The 21,532-nt window shown below is 37.2% G+C and overlaps 1 protein-coding gene across 8 annotated transcripts in view; it reads right to left on the reverse strand.

Moving 5' to 3' along the window:
- Positions 1–21,532, reverse strand: part of MPDZ (multiple PDZ domain crumbs cell polarity complex component) — a 156,514-nt gene that overhangs the window by 70,076 nt on the left and 64,906 nt on the right. For 7 of the 8 annotated variants that reach the window (XM_045580241.1, XM_045580243.1, XM_045580242.1 and 4 more), the window contains 8 exons: positions 14,880–15,063; positions 14,008–14,079; positions 11,378–11,487; positions 9,481–9,627; positions 8,464–8,628; positions 7,021–7,206; positions 5,647–5,856; positions 3,393–3,509 (listed from right to left, as the gene is read on the reverse strand). In XM_045580241.1, the coding sequence (XP_045436197.1) occupies positions 3,393–3,509; positions 5,647–5,856; positions 7,021–7,206; positions 8,464–8,628; positions 9,481–9,627; positions 11,378–11,487; positions 14,008–14,079; positions 14,880–15,063 (1,191 nt within the window). The remainder of the gene's footprint in view (positions 1–3,392; positions 3,510–5,646; positions 5,857–7,020; positions 7,207–8,463; positions 8,629–9,480; positions 9,628–11,377; positions 11,488–14,007; positions 14,080–14,879; positions 15,064–21,532) is intronic. The other variant, XM_045580244.1, reaches the window with a different exon arrangement.

Genomic DNA, 21,532 nt, shown 5'->3' on the forward strand with positions numbered 1-21,532 from the left:
TTTATTCCATCAATAAAGGGCTAAAGGTAACAATCAATAAAGGACCTGGATAAATTCTAAGTTTAGAAATGTCATAAATTAAGGGAAATATTTGCCTTTTTCCAAGGTCACATTATTTTAAAATAATACCCGCTCAAATTTTAGATTTTCATAATAAAATGAATGAGGTCAGCTCTTTTCCTAGTCAACTAACATAAACTTTTTCAACAGGACTGCCAGACAATCCTCTATTTGTAAATCGCACCGAGATTATATATTTTGTTTAAAATGCCTTTAAATAGATTTAAAAACCATTCAAGTTGCAGACCCAAAACTTAATGGTGATCATCAGAAACCAAAGAGAAAAATCTGGCATTTCATGCTGAAATTACACTAGCAAACAAGGTGCCTAATTATGATCTAGTTATGGTAAAACTATAAGTTATAAACAGCTATTGTTGGAAAACTCACATAGAGGGAGGTAGCAAATTTCACTATATATTACCTAAAAATCCTATTACTATCTTCTGTGGCAGAACCAAGTGAAAGATTTGAAGCATGATAAGCTTGAAGCTCTCCTTACAATTCACTCACTGTTACATCTCAGAATAGGTAGAACAGACATAAATACTATCCTTATACAATACTATCAGCATTTTCTGCTTTAACGGCAAAAACTGATATGTTGTCTATCTTTGTGATTTCAACTTACATATGTAGCCAGGAGAAGTTGCACTAAAACATTACACCAGATCATATTCTTGCAAAAAACATGAAAGGAATACTGATGGACAACTTCAAAATGAACTTCTCTAAAACATTTTTTCAATACATGCTCAAATTCACTAGTGAGTATCTACATGGATATTTATCCTTTATGAATGTACATTATGTATCATAATCCAAACATTAAATATTTAACATCTGCTATCTTCACAGATAGTATTAACTAAGCCTTGGGCCATATATTATAATAGAAAAATTTAAGTAACATTAAAAAAGTCTCAAAATAATTTGTATACCTTTAGTTGATGCCTCAGAATCTTAAAGGAGATCCTACAATCAATTAATCTAATTATTGTCGAGATAAAAACACCAGGGTCCATGAACGTTGAGTGACCAATAGAAGATTATGTAGCTAGTTAGGGAGAAGACCCAGGACATTTCCTACCATAAGATGTTGAGCTCACAGAAAAGTGGAACTAATCTTCTCTTTGGTATTCATTTAAGGAGATTCAAGGAAACTGTGTCAACTCTAGAAAAAAATTGTATTTCTCTGGGCACTTTTAGAGACAATGGTACATTTGTGACCTGCAACATTTCAAAAGAATTTTCTATGGCTGGAGACTATTTTACATATTTATATCAGAGTACTTTATATAATTCATAGAGTTCTAAACTATCTAGTTTTGAAGTGTTAACATAATCCTACATAATACCAGGTGTACCAGTTAGTAATGCATTTTTTTTTCAATAAGAGTTACGCATATGTTGATATACATGCTATTTGATATGTATGCTATTTTGCTGTATTGATTAGCAAGCTTCAATATTTCATAGGTCAAATTTTCTGAAGGTGTTAACATCACAGATATTTTTATGATTAAAAATGTTGAATTTCATGCCAAAAAAAGAGCATTTGTGGGAAGTTTTAATTCATCATTTTGAAGAAAAGTGCTGCAGAAAGTTATTGTATACTTTGGGAAGCTTATGGTGAACATGCTCCATCTCAAGATACTTGTGAACGCTGGTTTAAATGCTTTAAAAATGATGATTTCATTTTTAAAATGTTTGAAAGACAATGTCAGGTCAACAGGAAAAATCTGAAGACCAACAATTATAAGCATTATTGTATGAAGGTACATGTCAAACTCAAAAACAACTTGCAGAAAGATTAAACGTTGGTCAGTAAACAATTTCTGATTGTTTACAAGCAATGGGAAAGATTTTAAAGGAAGGAAAATGGGTGCCACATCAACTGAACGAAAGACAAATGGAAAACAGAAAAGTAATCAGTAAAATGCTGCTTCAATGGCACAAATAAAGAGTCTTTTTGCATGGAATTGTGACCACTGATGAAAAGTGGATTTATTTCGAGAATCCAAAATTCACAAAATCATGGATTGTTCCAGATCAACCATTAACATGGACTGCAAGGCCAAATCACTTCAGAAAGAAGACAATGCTCTGTGTTTGGTGGGATCAGGAAAGTGTGAAAGAGGGAAATGGTTAATAATGGTTGATCCCTATGGACAACAAATAATCAAAATGAACCAGCTTTGATTGTGAAACCACCAGAATGGGCCAGAAGACATGGCAAAGTAATTTTGCTTAATGATAACACACCATCACATACTTCAAAACCAGTAAAAGACAACTTAAAAGATCTTGCCTGGGAAGTATTAACCCACACACCATATTCCCCAGACCTTGCTACTTCAGATTACCACTTGTTCTGATTGATGGCACACACACTTTCTGAGCAGCAATTCAAAACATAAGAAGTGGAAAATTGGGTCTCTGAATGGTTTGCCTCAGAACAAGAAAAGTTCTACTGGGGCAATATTTACAAATTACAAGAAAGATGTTGGAAATGTGTAGCTAGCAATGGAAATTACTTTGAATAAGGTACTTTTGATATTTCTTTTGAAATTATCTTGTTTTCTTTTATTATAAAATCTGCATTATTCACTGGTACACCTGGTAAAAAGCTAATATGCAAATAAACCAAACAGTGGAACAATCAGTTGCTATGATATTCACTGACCACAAGGGGGCAGATGATCAATGCAGGAGCTGCCCCATGGTGGTCACTGCACTCCCACAGGGAGAACACCACTCAGCCAGAAGCCCTGGGCCGGGTTCATGGCTGGCGAGCACAGCAGTTGTGGCAGGAGCCTTTTCCACCTCTGTGGCAGTTGGACATCCCTGCAGGGCTCCCAGACTGTGAGAGGGCGTGGGCCAGGTTGAGGAACTCCCCTCCCCGAGTGCAAGGGTTTCATGATCCAAGCCTCTAGTATTAGTATAATGTCCATGGAGACCTGTTATATCCTTAAAAGGTAGGCAAAATGCTGATTTCTGGCTAAATACTAAATAGTAAAAAATGCCTAGAAAGACTCAGTATGAAATGAGAGTAAACAAGTGCTCTGACAAATATTTGGTATGATGTGAAGATTAATTCTACTGTTGACATTTGCCTTGTTAAATAAAATTTCCAAGAATCCAACAAATAGTTTTCACATAGGTTTGTTTTTCTTCACATTTTGAATTATTAGAACTATTGGAGTTGGTGAGAAATGTTTCGTTTCACAAATATAATAAACAAAGAATACAGTAAGACTTTAGAATATTTTGCAAGATAAAATAAGTCATAAGATTTTTGAAAGAAAGCTTGAAAAGCTGTGGCCACTAACCAGAGCCAAGTCAGCCCTGAAGAGGGCCTTGTCAGCCAGCCCTTCCTCCTGGCAGGAGAGTGGGGGGTAGAGGAACGAATCCTCCTTGGCAGAAACATAACCTTCTTCTGGAGAAAGCTGCAGGGAGGAGGAAGTCCAGAGAGTGAGGATGAGATCATGAAAAGGAAAGAGAACGGAAAGAGAGGGAAGAGGAGAGAGGGAACAGAGAGAAAAAGATAAAGGAGGAGAGAAAAAAAATGGGAAAGTTTTTAAATGAAACCACATGACTTTAACATAGAACATAAATATTACATTCATATTTAACATTTGTATTTAAGATACAATGAGGATATTTATTCAAATACCAACATCATCTACTAGGTAAGAATCCCTTTCAACTAAGTTTTTTCATTCTTCTCATAAAAGATGATCAAAATCAACAATATAACAACATAACATTTTATATCAAAGTAAACATCTGGTCATTTTTATCTGACAAATATTCTGGCTCAACAACTTCCTCACATAAAATTAAGGCAACTTTTATCACACTGACAGGAAGCCTAACATCTGTATTCCAACCTCAGAGAAAATAGGCCAACACAGTTAGACTACAGGCCCGATGCACGAAATTCATGCAGGAAGAGGCCTTCCTCCCCCTGGCTGCCAGCACCAGCTTCCCTCCGGCACCAGGGATCCGAGCTTCCCTCACAGCCCTAGGAAGGTAGTCCAGAAGGACGTCAGTCTAATTAACATATTATTCTTTTATTATTATGGATTATTATAGATAACTGTCATGCCTACATCAGCCTGTATCATCAATTACATACCAAAGTATTTTGGGGAAAAAAAGTTTCTATTTTGTTCCACAAATATAAGTTTGTAGATAATAAACCTCACTATATATAAAAGCTATTTTTTCATATTATTGCAATGCATATGAAATTTAAAATAGTAAGCATTCTCATGAAAGAAATTTATTTTGGAACTAGCTGGAAAAAAACAGTCTGCTTCTTAATAACTGGCATGGATTCTTCTAAGGGCAGTAAAAACATATATGGAATTGTTTGCCATTTTCTTTGTTGAACAAAAAGACCAGAACCAAATATATGGTCAATTGTAACACACAGGGTGGGGTAAAAGTAGGTTTACAGACATGAGTACGTGAAACACAGAGTTTTTTCTTTTATTATTATTTATTGATTATAATATTGGAAGCCCACTTTTGCCACACCCTATGTATGCAGAGTCCCAATGGCCTATCTTCATTCTTACATCACCTTCATATTGATCTTCTGTTGTGATTTCTACAATTCTGGTTTGATTTCAGGTTAGATAAATATATTCTCCCTTCCTCCCTTTCTTTTTTTTTTTAATAAATATATTTTCATAGGTTACCAATTCTTTGTGGAGTAAAAAGTGAGACACAAAAATGTAATTAACACTTAAAACATACTAACAAAGCTTACTACTTCACAGTCAACAAATTTTTCCTTGATGTTTATGCAAATATATCAGTGTGTCTGTGGTTTCTTAGGAGAAGGTATATTCGCCCTTTCATTTAAGAATATATTTATATACTGGGGAAAAAGAATCTCCCAGAGTGAGAATGTCTCTCAGATTTCACTGCAATTCAGTCTAAAGTGCTGTGCTGCAACCACTATACCTACCAAATGTATGACATTATGTAAGCGTGTCATTAGTTATTTTTAATATTGCAATACTTAATGACAGGAGGGGTCTTCCCTCCCTCAGGAAGCCACCTGCTGATGAATCACTTTGGGAAGTTCATTTTCTTGCTTCCCAGTAATTAGACAACAAATGTGTTGAAATTGACAGAATGCAGGACTTCAAGCCACTCTACAGAGATTCTATTTATCCCACCCAAATTAAAGATCCCGCTGCTAGTTGTTAATGCTATTAATTTCTCTAATACTCTACTATATTGGTATAGATATTCTGAGGCACTATTTCTTTGAAAATATTTCAATTCTGTATTATCATGACATCATCATCATCAAATACAAAAGGTCAAAAGTGAAGCACAAAGCAATGCTACAGATTTATTTCTGAACTTCCTATCTTATTTCCTTTATATTAAAAAAAATATATTATTCAACATTAAACCTTTACTCTCAAAAGCCAGTAACAACTGTGCTGATAAAAAAGTACTGAAAGTCATGATCTATCCTAAGAACATGTGAAGCTAAAAATAAGCGCACAAGCCCCTTTGTTTGCAAATACTGAAAAGAATCGGTAAAATCCAAATTCTTACGGGTAAAGGCTTGGCAACTCCTATTTTCACCATTCCTGCCGGGGCGCCCTTCAGGGCCTGCACAGCTTCCTCCAGACTGCTGTTCTCCAGATGCACGTCATTGACAAACATGAGGCGATCCCCAGGAACCAGGCGCCCATCCTTCTCAGCAACGCCACCAGGAACCAGAGAACGGATCACGATCACAGTGCTCGCTGGGTCTACGGGGTCCTGACAGACGGGATGGAGAAAGGACAGAGCAGGCAGCTTCATTCACACTGGGAAATACGTTTACAGGCGGCTCCCCCTGCACTGTGATGGATGGGTAACTGTTTCCAGTGTCTTTGAAAAATTCCGTTAACCCTTCTAATGAATTATCTGGGCAAAAGTTCCCTCCACTCTAGAGTTTAGGAAGAACTCACCCCAAACAAAGCTCCCCTCTCTTGGCATCGTTCCTGAGTTGACCTTTCAAATTGCACAGATAAGTTTAAAATAATTTTAACTTTTGTCAAATTTTATAACTATCGTCTGAGGGTAGACAGATGTCAGATATATGAATTAACACCAGCATTTGTGTAATAGAAAATAACTGCTCTGGAGCACCAGTAGTTGTGAGTATACTGAAGGTAGGGCCACTCTCTTGAAATAAGGAAGTGGAAGGAGTGGCGGTAGAGAGTTTGGTGATGCTGTGGAAGACGTACAGCAATGTTAGCATTCGCACAGGCTCCAGAATCAGGCTGCATGAAGGACACGACCCGCGGGAGACATCGGAGACAGCGACTGGCTCAGTATTAATTAATGAGGAGCAACGGCTGTGTCTCTCCAACGGGCCACAGCATTCCCTCAGCTTCTCACACCACAGAACACAGTGCTGGTAAGGCTGCAGGTCACGTTTGACCAATTTAAGCTTATTCACAAATTTAGTCAAATGATAGGAATACTGAAATTTATAATATAGCCAATTATAAATCTATTATTTACTTCAGACACAATAAATATCTAATAATTTCTGTCTTACCATTAAAATATGAACCATCAATTAAGTGCATGGAAATAACAATAGTTTGGACATACTCCCCAATGTCCAAAAAAACAACAAACAAACAAACAAACAAAACCCCACGGCATTCTACAAAATTCCTAAAATGTATTCTGCGTATTCTTCAAATCCTCAAGAGTTACAATATAAAAGAGCTCAAGGAATTCAATGTTTTAAAAAAAATTCTTTATGATAATCAATGAAGCATATAAAGTACTAGTTGAAGGTTTTACTAGGAACAAGAAAATGCCTTTGATGACTAAAATAGTATCTGCCTTTTCTCTGCTATCAACAACATGCCTCTGTATATATCATCTTCTATTTTAAAAAAACCATTACAAGTCAGATAGATTTACCTGGTAATCTAAAATGCTAAAGCCAAGTCCTTTGCTGCCTTTCTCCAGCTCGATGTGCTGCACATCTGCCTCCCACATGGCCAGAGGTCCGTGAACCTTGGCTGCATCCTGACCCACATCGGGCATCTCCAGCGCGGGCTCCTCGGTCTCCGAAGACCCGATGAACTCACCAAGATCTACATGAGGCTGGTGACAGACCAGACAGCTCTTATTTCAGAGGCACTAGATGAGCGATACACATTAACAGCACTCCAAGAAAAAGGGAGATTCTTAATGTCTTTCCAGAAAAAACACAAACACTCTCAAATAAGGGCAGCAATAATTTATCAGGAAACCCTTAGGAATTAAAGTTATTAGACAAGAAGAAATACCTAACTTATAACAGGCATTAAAATTATATGGTTCTTTTTTTGTAAATTTATATTTATTTTTGAAAGTACTGGATGCAAATCTGTTTACCTGTTTTATTGCAAGAATCGCATTTATATCACATAAAATGTGTATGGTTATGTGCGGTACTATACAATTTAGACTTACATTTATTATTCTACCCTATTCTAGTCACCCAGGTGAATATTAAACTATACTTTATTCTTCAAAGTTTTGAAAATTATTCCTTCAGTATAATGTAAATCAAATCCTAACATCATCTCTCACTGTATCTTAAATGGGATTTCACTTAGATTGCAAAGATACAAAGTCAAAATCATAACTTCAGGTATCTACTGTGAGTCTTCAGGAAAACTAATGAGCTCCATTTCTTGACATTTTGATCTGAATGGAAAAGAATGAGCAAACAGAAAAATGGGAGTTTCTGGATATCACAGAGTATTATTTGACATGTAATGTTACGAGCTCAAATTTCTCATTTTTTTAAGTATCAATAGTGTGCAAGTAAGACCAATATATGGAGAAATGATGTGTACATCCATACTTTAACCATTCCCTGAGCAGTACCGTGCGCCAGGCCCTGAGCTCAGTAGGTTACATAAAAGTATCACTCACCACAAAGATAGTATATACTTTTACATTCTTCGATTTTCTCCTCCATGAATGGGGACAATGTTAAGTACTGACTTAATACTGGTAGTAAGAATAAGTTATATAAGCATGTAGTGGGCAATGAAATAAAATATCCCTACATGACCTTATTTTAGCTGTAGAGTAATGCTCCAAGACAGGCAACATGACCTACATTGCACAGAGGAAAAAACTGAGATTCAGAAAAGTGAAGTGACTTGCCCAAGGTCCCAGAGCTGGGAAGTGCCAAGCCTGATTCAAACCCAGGTCTGTCTGACCCCGAGGTCTATCTTTAAAAGCCATGGCGCAACATAAGGAAACCAAACACCAAATAAAAAAGAGGCCTAAAAACAATTTCAAACACCAGTTATACTTTCCATTATACAGTATATTCGGATTAGCCTCATATCCGTTATCCAATACCTTTTCTGTTAGCTCAATGTCACACAGGTCCAGGCCATCCAGTTCTGACTGGGCGGTGGGGGGCACAGTGCGGCGGCAGCACACCATGGTCACATCTATCGGCAGCTCCTTTAAAATGTTCACCACATCCTGGTGGTTTTCCCCAAGCAGTGTGATGCCATTCACCTGAGGAAAAAGAGAAGTTGTCCAAGAAAGAACTTCTCATAGCATGAATATTCTTTAGAGAACAATTTTGCACTAAGTAAATACAAATTTTACTATTACCACAGTTCTCCTGTGAACTGTAGTTAGTCTTGTAACAATACTACTGCAAACGTTTTATGCACAAGGTTAGAGTCTGTTGGAATTGGACCTTCTGCAGCACTCAGAAAGATCACCAGCTTTGTATCACGTATGATCTCCTAGAGTAGGAGTTTGGAAGAAAGACTTAATAAAAAACTTCCTCAAAGGATGAATGGGAAAAATGGATTATTTTTTAAATTTACATTTTATGTTATTATTAAGAGAAAATGTCAAAATGGAAAATGGCAAATATTGTGCACTAGCATGCTTTTTATAAAAATGAGGAAAAATAATAATTCAAACTTTAGTATTTATGAATTAAAAATATCCAGAAGGTTGCACAGAAACAAATGTAATTAGTTAACAAAGGAACGGAGATAGAAACTGGGTGAATTGGAATAGGAAAAAAAGGCTTTTTATTGTAAAGCTTTTGCATCTTTGTGATTTTGAAATATGTAAATGTATTACATATTCTAAAAAATTGAATGTTTTAAAATTTTTAAAGAAGTTTTTATAGTTCTCTGTAATGAAAACAAACTCAGCACGGAATTAGGTCTGAAAATCAGTTCAAATACAGATTTTAAATGTCTGCTTTGGGTGGAATTTTATGTGTAAATCTCTCTTGAGTGTCCTTTAGAGGGGAAATTTAAATAAGAACTTACTTACCATGAAACCTCCTGCAGCTTTTTAAGAATTCTACTTGGGGAGGGAGGGTAAAATGGCATAGCTCCTTACCTCCAAGAGCTCATCTCCACTGAAAAGCTTCCCACTGTGTCCAACAGGACCTTCCGGTAGAACAGATCGGATAAAATGATGTCCCACTGTTGCTTCCAGACTTATCCCCAAACCACTGTTCTCACTGAACTTGCTCACTTGAGCGACCTAAAAAAAGAAAAATCATCACAATTCTAATATTCTTTTATTTTTTCTCATATGTCTTTTACTAGTGGCCCAGTGCATGGATTCGGGCACACTGAAAGGAAATTAATTAGAAGATGGCTGGCAGGGCAGGACTGGGTGAGATGGGCCAGACACGCCTTGGAGCCAACCTTTCCTGGTTCCTTCCTTGCAGGCTGCACCTGAGGCGGTGCTGGGGTTCAAAGGGCTTCTACTGAGTGAGCGGGGTCCTGCTGGCAGGTAGGGTCCCTCGGCCTGGCCTGCAGGGATTGGGCCAAAACCTGCTCTCTGACATCCCCTGAGGGGTTCCGGAATACCAAAAGGCACTCCGCAAAGCTGTCTTACAGGGTGTGGAACGCAAATGCAAGCATGCAGTAAACCTGACGCTGAAATCTAATGCTGGATGAAATCCTTCTCACTTCTTAAATCCCATTCTATATATCACCTCCCCTGAGAAGTCTCCCAGTACCTCACTCACAATGCCCATCAATCCTCCTTTCTACTGCACCACTTTCCCTATGATTACATTGATGCTGTTCAACTACGCAGCCAACAATTTAAAGTCAGATCTATGTCTAATTTACTTTTGAGAGCCAGTAAATAGCTCAGTTCTTTTTTACTTACAGCACACTTCTGCCCTTGACAGACTGGGAGTGCCATGTGCACAAAGGCAATTAAAAGTTCCCAGTCTCAGGTCTGACATCTAACTAGTCAACACTTGGCTAGTCAAAAGGTCCCCTTCACTATTCAGTTACCAGCAGAAGAGGTGCAGTCTCAGTTATGCAAACAAGCCTCCTCAAAGACGGAACATCTCAACTTTCTTTTCGTGTTAAATTAACCACAGTGAAGCTGGGCTTTATTGTATTTTTTCCTCAATGCAATTTAGAATGGTAGTAACGGCTGTACTTACTCATTTCTTAACTGACTGTTAAACAACTTGAATGTTAAAAAAAAAAACGGTCATTGTCATGAGCATTCAATGAATATTGCTTGGCACAAAGTGCTCCAAAAATGTTAATTATTAATAATATATGAAACCTGTTATCTTTTATCTCTTCTAATCTAGAGTTACTTGGATATTATAAGCAATAATATAAATTCAACCTAACCTAGTATTACATTTTTCCTTTTAAAATCCCTAAAACTTGCTGGTGTACATCTAAAGGCTAATAATGTGTGTCATTTTATTAAACCTCTTTTTAGGAAGCAAATGACAAATTGCTATCCTAGCTATGAAAACTATTAATAAATATAAAACATTCAATATGGCATTAGTAATATGAAAAAAGCAGATAGAAGTACATACCTCTGAAGTAAATATATGAATGGTAATAGGAAAAGTATTTTTACTATTTTGTTTATAGGTCATGATTCATTTTTATTTTAAGTAAATACTGTCATTCTTTTCTGATTCTTTTATGAATCCATTTAATAATCAGAAAAACAACCTTCCTAGTATCTATATAAGATATACTACCAGGAGGAATATTAAAACATTGATGATTTATGAGTTCTAAAACTTCAATGCCATTTATTTCAGTTTCCTGGTTACTATCAAACTTTCTCCAAATTGAATTTTTTAAATACCTGAGTCAGCACACTTAGATCTTTGAAAAAAACACTGGGCATTTGCTACTTTTCAAAGACTCTTTATGACCAACACTTTTATTGCTCTCATGAACTTCTTGGTCAAATAGTTACAAATGAGGAAGTTAGGGAGGGTACGGTAACCTACCACTATCTCATAATTAATTCCCATAATCCTTTGCCACTTTTTCAGGAGGGCAGCTTCCTGTTGCTGTGCATCTTCCATTTCTTCTATTTCAGTTAGCAGTAAGGGATACCCTGAAACAGTCAACACAATTACGTTAGTGACAAACCCACAAAAATTATCCTTATTTTAACACTCTGTACCAGGGGAGATCAGAACCTGTCTATCATACAAAGTCTGACTCATCAATCCAACAGACTAGGTACCCTACACTTCTCTTCATATTTAGAACCCTAACATCTGCATGTACAAACACTATTTTCTTTTCTGAGAAGTCTTTTAAATCTTGACCACATTTCCATTAAAGTATCCATATATTATCTGACATTTACTTAAAAGAACCAGGACCCCGAGTCCCTCCAGGTTTCACTTGGTGGTTTTTGGTGTCTCTATAGTAAAAAACCATGCTGCCTTTTATGTTAGTTTATCTATTTCATTTTCATTTGGTTCTAGAGAGTAAAGAAGAACCATGCCACACCTTCACAAAAACAGAAGAAATTAACAAATAATATATGCAATTCATGTACAATGAGTACAAAAATAAGAAAAACTTGAGAAACAGAATGCACATTAAAATAAAACCCCATAATTGGAATTGCACTAATTGGTAAAAAGAAAAAAAAAATTGGAAAGAAATTCACTAAACAAATTATGTAAACAATATTGAGTTAAAATACTTAGCTAAAGTAAGAAACTGGTTGAAAAGAATTTGCAAGTCATATTCAAATATTTCCATATTTCATCATAGTTCTTCCTCGTGAAGGTTGTCTTTTGAAAAATCTCTTTGAGGCACATGCTAAGTTAAAACTTTAATATCCTTTTTAGCATTCAAATTTCAAATGTAAAAAGTGTTGTAAAATCCAAATTTCTTAACTGTCTCCTATTTAATGGAATTAATGAGCTTTCACTCTAGGTCTATTCTGCACATCTTATGCCTTGAATTAATAAAATGATTTGATTTCTCTTTGAAAAACTGAAAATAATAAACTATATATATATATTTTTTTTAATTTGGAGACTAGCCCAACCAAATGAGTATTTTCTTTTCAAAATTAAATTCAGTCCAGAGAGGCATCAACACGCAGGGATGAACATAGACTCTTTGAACTTGATAAGGGCTAGACAGAGGATTCAGCTCAGAGCCCTAACTCCTCACTCACCCTTTCTCTGACTCTGCTGTCCACCCAGAGCTGGGCAGTGACTCAAACAGGTGGGCTTCTGAGTGTACAAAGTAGGGAATCTGTATGCTGCTGCTAACAAATTTGAGATCTGTCTTCATACAACCCACATGCACCATCCTCCCTTTTCCTCCTTCCCCAACTGCCCCAAGTCAAAATTTCACACAGATTTAAAAAATCATGAAGTCCAGTCCTCTGATTTTACTGAGAAGTCAAATAACTTGTCCAGCTCACACAATGAGTTAAATTTCTGTGGAGGTAGCACCTTACTCCCTTGTCTAGGGACCAAGCACTAGCGTGGGTGCATTTGAACACAAGTTTTTCCAAAGGAATTTGGGAGTCTTGATTCTCAGTCTAGAGATTCTCAGCCTCACCCCTCTATCCTTGCACACAGAGCCAACTAAGTAGTCTGAGCTTCCAGACAATGCCTGCACCCATCCCCACTTACTATCTCATTTTTATCTTTTCACCCTACTCCTGATACTCACTTACACTTTAGCCTACATAATTTCTTCACCTATTAGTGAATAAATGGCAGAATACAATTAACACCAGTGGATCTTACACATCTCCCTCCAGGTATATCTTTGCAAACACAAATACTGCTTTAAAATAATAAAGGTAAATAAAATTCTCAGCAAAATATAAATAATTTAATAATGGAGTAGTAGATATTTTAAAGATCTACAAAGCTTCAAGAAAACTATTTTGTAGTCTTGTTCTTTGTTCAATGGATTTAAGCTACTAAACTACCAAGAACAGCCTGACAGAGAAGGGAGGCACATAGCGCACAGTGTAAAAAGATCACCACAGCATTCTGGCATAATTACATATTAAAACAATGTTGCTCTAAAAAATGTTTAAACAGAGTCATGGAAACCTGGTTTATAAGTGGAAGAAATCTCAGAAAGGCTTGATTTCTCTCTAATATTCCTTTTGGAACCAATTTCAATATTAAAGTTCAGAACTTTTTTTAAAAATGGAGAAGAAAAAGCCTTCCCAAATTGGAAAGTTTCGTTCCTAGTAGCTTATGCTTTACAGATTCCCTTGTATTTATTTTAAATATGCTTTATAATTTTATGTTTGTTTATTCATTAAGATAGACATATTTTGGCTGTACAGACATACTGGGGTTGAAATAAAAACCATGTATTTACTGATTGAGTCCCAAAGAGTTGTTAGTTTTAAAAAATGCAGAAGAAAAGATCAAGTAAGAAAACATGCCAGCTATAAATGAACTATTTTAATCTTCTAGAGCAATTAATCACATGTATAAATGAGGATTTACAAACATCTCTTTTTTGAAAGTGTTTTTCTATAATTTACAATATGTCCATAGAGGCTTATGCACATTTATAAAAGTCATTTATCTATAAAGTATATAAAGCACAAAACAGCCTAGCTCCAGGTGTTTACCTTCTTCTTCAATGGGTACTATGCTGGTGTTTCTCCTCAAACATAAAGAATCTTCATCTTTTTCATAATTTTCTTAAAGAGAAGAATATTTTAGTAGTTATATCTGTCAGAGAATCACACATTTGAATTTTTCAAACCCTACTGTATATATTTGAATGCCTAAATGAGAAGTTGTTTTTGTAAAGAAACTCTTCAATAGCCACTTATTCTTAAAGGAATGTTCTTGTGTTAATGGAACAAAGAAGTAATAAATTCCTCCTGGGATTGGCCTCCCTGTCTTTTCGTACTGTGATAGGTAGTTTATGCCATAAATACCAGGATGGTTAGCAGTTTGAGAAATGAAGCAGCACTTTCCAACCAACAGCCTGACTTCTGCCAGTAAGCCTTGAGCCCGGGAGCTTCATAGGGATGTCAGTGTTTCCCAGAAACACTCATGTGTAAGCAGGTTGTGAATGACATTTCTAACTGGGAAGTTAAAACCCATTCCTTCAAAGAAAGACTAAGGAGTCAGAAACATCCTGGGGCTCACATGCATAATCCAGGCAGATAGGCTCCGCCTAAGGAAAAAACAGGATGAGGACATTGAAAAAGGAAGGCAGGGACAGCAAGGTCAATGACTGTGTGTGTTTCCAACTCGGAAGTGGTGACTGAAAAAAAAGGACTGGAAGTAGTAAACCGCTTTATTCTGAAGTCTGGTCTATAGTTAGTGAACACAACATGGTTCCAGTTCATCCCAACTTTATTAAACTTCTTTTTAACTTGGTTCATACTAAATAGTGAAGACTAAAAGCTATTCTTTAAATGATGTTAGAATTAGAAAAACAATGAAACGCTGTAAGGGTGTAACTGAAAACCAGGCAACTCGGCATTACCTTTGCTGACGCTGGCATTAGCAGGAGACAAGACCACATCTTTTCTGACGTCCTCCCTTGCCGTGAGCTCAGCTTCCTGCTTCGTTCCTTTCCTCATCAGCGTCAGGTGCACGGTCTGTCCCGTGTGCCGCAATACCTCTACTGCTTGTTGGTTGGTAAAACCCTGAAGGTTTGTACCATCAACCTGGTAAGAACGAGGCATGTTAAAAATTGAATGGATATTTGTATTAAGGTTCACCAGATATGTAGTTACTGCCAGTCAGCATGAGAAGAATGGGGAGTGAGGATTCCCCTGGAAGGCAACAGGCTGATGCCTGTTTGGTGCCCAGTACGAGTGTACATTCACTGGAATCACTCAGGAGGGTTTTGCTTGTTTTGCCTATTGCAGATTATGGTGTCTCATTTCTAGAAATTATGAGCTAACAGCTCCAGCATGGGCCCCAGGATTCTATATAATTAAAAATATTTTGTTTCTACTCCTCAGGTGATCTGGATGCACAGTCAAGTCTGGAACCCAGTTTTATGCAGGACACAAAAGCAGAGAAGACAGTGACAAAAATGGTCACTTAGATTGCTAATGTTTTCCAAAGTCATTACACACACACACACACACACACACACACACTCTAAGAAAAGGAAAGACAACAAAACTTCACTTCTTTTAATTTCCTTGCCTCTTCAAAAAACTTATGTGATTTTTTTCTAGTTCACAAATGACAAGTCATTTGAAGAGGTCCCTGTGAGCTTTCCAAACTGAAGATATAATCATATGAACCTACTTGCCTTACACAGAAACTCCTTAGGACAATCGGTGCTCCCATCTCTCTCTCTCAGAATGGCCTGTGTCACTGTCCTCACACCCCATCCCTATCCTCACCCTGAGCGATGTGCCTGCTACTCTGTCCTCCAGCCACCAAGGCCTCTGACACATGGGGCTTCCCTCAGCCACGAGGCCTCTGCATGCTCCTCAGTCCAGGCTCTCTGGGCAGCCCGCTCCATGCATGGTCTCTCTTATCTGCTCACTTAGAAAACACCTACCATGTCTTAGGTCTCAACCCATTGGTTATTCCACATTGACCTAGCTTGTTGTCCCAGACTACAGTTAAAGCTCCCCCAATAGCATTTCTCCTTCACAGCACAGGATTTTAATTTTAAATGTCAGTTATTACTTGGTTTCTGACTGCATGCTCCAAGAGGACAGGCTCTGTGTGTCACCAAAACACAGCGCCACCTGCCAGTTTATTTTCAACCCTGGGTAGGCAGAGCCACTAACTGGTGTCAAATATTGATTTGTAAAGCAGATTGCCTTTTGGAATAAATAAAAGCAGATTACAATACCTTATTTCTAAATATTTGTACAGTCACATTGAAAACAATTAGGAAAAGAGGAACAGTACATTCGATGTTGAAATTTAAAGTCGCTGACACTTATTTTGAATTATGAAATGGATATAAAATGGCTGTGTAGGTGTCAAGCTTTTCTAAGCACAGTGCTGGTCACATCTGACACTCAAATATTTACTAAACCAATGAGAATCACAGTAAGACATAAATCAGCAGTCTCCAAGATGAAGTTCCCTTATGGCAGAGGTTCTAAGAAGTAGGTAATAAAACGTTTAATTAAACATTTAAAAATTCCATTTGTTTTACATACACACATATAATGTACATATTATTTATATATGAAACAATGAATAGTACACATATAAAACAATGTATATCATGTATACACGAAGAGAGGAGAAAAGAGAAGGATGGCATAATGTTAATACTTGCAAGTTATTTAAACTTGTATAATACTTCTGAGCTACATAAAAACTTGAACAAATGTCTAACTCTCTCCTCTTTCTTCATACCTCCACCCTGTTGATTCCTATTTAGAAAGATCCTATATAACAAAAGACTAATATGCAAAATGACCCAATGGCAGAATGACTGGTTGCTATGATGCTGAGTGACCACTAGGGGCAGATGCTCAATGCAGAAGCTGCCCCCTGGTGCTCACTGCACTCCCACAAGGGGAGCAGCATTCAGCTACTGTGTTTCCCCAAAAATAAAACACCCTCCGAAAATAAGACCTAGCGCATGGATAAGACATTCCCTGAAAATAAGACCTAGCGCAACTTTGGGAGAAAAAATTAATATAAGACACTGTCTTATTTTCGGGAAAACAGGGTAGAAGCTGGGCTCATGGCTGGTAAGCGCAGCAGTGGTGGCGGGAGCCCTTCTTGCCTCCATAGCAGGGCTAAGAATGCCTTGGGGGATGTCTGCCTGCTGGCTTAGGCCCACTCCCCTAAATTCTATTACACTTAAGCCAGCAGACTGACATCCCCCAAAGTTTCCCACAGTACGAGAGGGTGCAGGCCGGGCTGAGGGACCCCGCCCTCCCACCCCAATGCACGAACCTCTAGTGTGTGTGTGTATGTGTGTGTGACACACGCACACACACACACACACACACACACACACACAAATATCTGAATATTGCTATTTGCCCTTTCTCTATAATAGAAATGTCAGAGATGAAACAAAATTAGGAAAATGTACATGAAAATCTTCCTCCTGTCAGAGTCTGAGGCACTCCACAAAACCCAGAATTAAATCCCCACCCACCCAAGTAAAATACCCTAACTAGTAATTCCAAAATATACACTAAATGCAGGAGGCCACGCAAGCTACGAGGAGCATGCAGCAGCACAGAATTACATATATGTTATAAAATCACATCATACACAATGTGTGTATATACACAATTCCAACGAACTCCTGGCCACACAACAAACACAGAAGATAATCGCCCAGGACAAAGAGCAAAGGCCCCACCGTGATGCTCGAGCAAGTGAAACGGTAAATCTGAACTTTCCCCTTCCTTCTTGATTTGCCAATTCCTGAGCCATCTGGATAAAAACCTACACAGTCTTCACCAGGACCCATCTCAGCTTCCATTTATACAAGCATATTTATTACTGACAGTGACTAAAGGTCACAAGATGTGGAATTAGATGGCCCAGTCCAAAAGAGGGTGAGTGCTCTGAAGCTTCAATGCAAGTGCCTTCCAATGAAGTCATTACTGCAGTGAAAAGAAAAAAAGTATATTTCCTGAAACTTCAAAGAGATTCATATTTCCTTGTTTTTATGGAAGTATGGATTATAGTTACAAAAAATATCTACCTAAAATGAAAAACATAACTCTTATTGTGATGTCAGTCAATAGAATTGACAGAACATACCATTTTTCCATATTTCAGAAGAAAAGATTAAAGAGATAAAACTCATCAGCGGAATAAGACTAATAATATAGGCTAATCCTAATAAATTAACATAATTATGAAAAGAATTCACAAGAAAAGAATAAGTGAGGGGGAAAAATCAGATTAGGAGGTAGGGAAATTTACCTGAGTCTACAAATCAAAGAGGTACATGAAAAACCAGAAAACACAATGAAAAAGGAAGGCACCTAACACCTGTACATATCCTGGTATAATTTGTGGATATCAAAGATTAAAAGAAGAAAGAATCTACCAGCATCTAAGAGGCAGAATAAGCAGGCTATCCAGAGAACTTGTGGTGAAGAAAAGATGAATGAGAGATTCATACTTAGTGTAATATATGTGAAAATGAAATTGTGGTTGAGATGCTACTCTTATCCATATCCCCGTGCTAAACTAAGTTGTGAGAGGGGCCCCCAAGAATAAATTTAAATTAAGTGGTTAACAACTAAACGTTGTGTACATTTAGGACATGAAAGAACTGGGTTGTTAAAGGAAGGGAAAATTTAAGAGGCCTGTTTTTGTTTTAAAGAGAGAAGAGTGCTGAGTCCTTACCACACCTATGTAGATGGTTCTTCCTTGACCCCAAATCAGAAGAGTTGTGGCACCTCAAGGAGGGAAGGATGCAGGGGATTGTTATAAGAATAAGAAAAAGGCTTTAACTGTGAAGCAAGAGAAAATTGCTGTTATGTTGGGGAATGCTCAACAACCTGACTTTGTTGGAAAATAGACCAGAGGAATGCCACTGCCATGGAAAGCCAGGCTCAGGCCACGTTGAAACCCATCAAGATAACACAGTACCCCTCAGGAACGATGGCACCCAAAAGAAAGAATCTGTGGAGTAAACTGCTGAGACACAAAGGGCCAAAGGGAAGAGTAAGTTGGATGAAAAAAACCACCATTTGCTATGTAAATATCTCTACAAATATCTCTACAAGGATCTCCCAAGAAAACAAATGTCAGACATGGTAGTAGCACCAAAGAAACTGCTATAATGAAATAATCATGGACTTTTTAATTCCAGACTTCAGTTCAAATTGCTTAGTATCTCCATCTGTAATAAGGGACTAATGGTACTTCCCAAAATTACAGTGCATGGCACTTTAGACCAGGAAAATACTCATCAGTTGATATGATTAGTAGCAGAGTGAAGAAGTGATTAATAAACATGAAAATCCCAAGTTTTCATGGGAGCAGTTTCTGTTCCATATAATTAGACCCATCATACATATGAGACAATGTCACCAGAGCCTACACCAGGCCCCAGACCAGCTCTGGTCCCTCATAATAGAAGGGAGAGTTAAACCCTGGCTTCACATCCAAGGGTGCCATGGACAAGACTGCAGTATCAGAAAATTGCCTTTGTGTTATCTCAAGAAAAGATCTAACATTCTCACAATGCACAGTACAGATGTATCAATTAACAGGAACAGTTATAGGGAGAAAAACTAGCTAGAACAAGCCAAAACTTCCAGCTTCTTAGTACACTCAGTTAGCTGGCCAAGCCCTCCTCCAACACACCCTATACCTATCTCACCTAATAATAGACAAACATGTAAATTGACCATACCTCCACTATGCCCAGAACCAATCAGAGTGAGTATGCAAATTAGAAAGCCAAAGATGAAGGCTACCCAGCTGCTCCAGGCGCAGAGTGGCCAGGTGGAGCAGGACACCTGCTATGAGAAGGAGGGCGAGGACGAAGAGATCTACAGGAGCAGAGTAACACAATGAAGACAAAACTGCAGACTCTGGAGTTTGCAGCAAAGACAAAGATGGCAGACTCCAGCCTGGGTCCCGGGTGCAGGAGGAAAACCAGTGCAGGAAGCCAAGGGAAGGAAGGCCTATTGTACGAATCTCTTCATGCAATGAGTCTCTAGTGTGTGCAAAAAGTCACAGAACATACTAGGCAACATCTGACATCTTTCCATATTCACGTTTGTTTAGTAATATTTTAATTAATCATAACCTCATACCGCTTTCAGCCAAGTTCTCTGTATAGCAATCTAAAAAGGAGGAGTGTATGTATTTTTATTTAATGACAAGTTTGGCCAACTTTAAAAATAGAGTCCTTTTATCATATAATTCTTACATACTGACTAATAAAGTGGGGGAAACTGTGTTCATTTATTCTATTCTTTTCCCCTGTAAAGTCTATAGTGGAACCCTAGGGGTCCACAGAGTACAATCTGTGAAACAGGAATCCTACAAAAAATTTTTAATGTTATAGAATAATAATTCCTCAAAATAGTAAGAGGTAATTTATTAATCTTCTCACCACCTCAACAATTATAAAATGAAAATAACGTATAGTTCAAAATAGCTGTTATCAAAACAGAGATTGAGAAAAACAAATGCAGCTGTGAAAACACAACTGGTGTGAAGAGCTTGACTATCAGTATCTCAAAAGTCCACAAGATGGTGATATTTTACATTAAATTAAGGCATAATCTAAGCATTTCATGATGCTCCTTAAGCATTTAAGGTGCTTCTAAAAATATTGCTAAAAGTTAAAAATCAGAACATTGATGATGAACACAAGTGACTTCATTGCAAGAAAAAAAATTCACAAGAAGGCTGCTTCCACTTTTGGGTCAACAATTTCCTTTATCACTGACCTTGCCTAAGCAAAATTATATTTAAAGTTCCACTTATATAAGAATGAAAAGAATGACAAGGAGGAGGGAAGCTACTATGAGACTCTTTCAAATGTATAAGAGCCTCATTTCAGTCCCTTAATAAATACCTGCTTAATTTATCAAATTGCACTTAGGTGCAAAGTATTACACTAGGTATTTAAAATAATAAATTTTACATGTTATTTCATATGGTTTTCCTAAAAAACTATACAAGAGATGTTTCCTTATTGCAATTTTGTAGGTGAAAGAAGCTAACTAAAACTTAAACAAAAAGGTATCATATGATTTAGCAATTCCACTAAGTATATACCCATGAAATGAAAACTTACATCTACACAAAACTTATACATGTAGGTTTATAGAGGCATTATCCCCCCAAAAGAAGAAGCAACCAAAATGCTCATCAATTGATGAATAGATAAATAAAATGTGGTCTACCCATACAGTGGATTGTCATTCAGAAATGATGGATTTCTTTATATGCTGTAACTTGGACGAACCTTTAAACATTATGCTAAGCAAAAGAGGCCAATCACAAATGACCACTTACTGTATGATTCCATTCACATGAAATGTCCAGAATGGGAAAATCTACACAGAAATTAGATCAGCAGTTGACTAGCATTGAGATGATGGAGGAATTAGTGAGTAACTGCTAATGTGTAAGGGGGTTCTTTTTAGGATAATGAAAATATACTAAAATTGATTGTGATAATTGATACACAATTGTGAGTATCCGAAAACT

The sequence above is a fragment of the Pipistrellus kuhlii genome, unplaced genomic scaffold (assembly GCF_014108245.1).
Source record: "Pipistrellus kuhlii isolate mPipKuh1 unplaced genomic scaffold, mPipKuh1.p scaffold_m20_p_12, whole genome shotgun sequence".
In the NCBI taxonomy this organism is placed as follows: Eukaryota; Metazoa; Chordata; class Mammalia; order Chiroptera; family Vespertilionidae; genus Pipistrellus; species Pipistrellus kuhlii.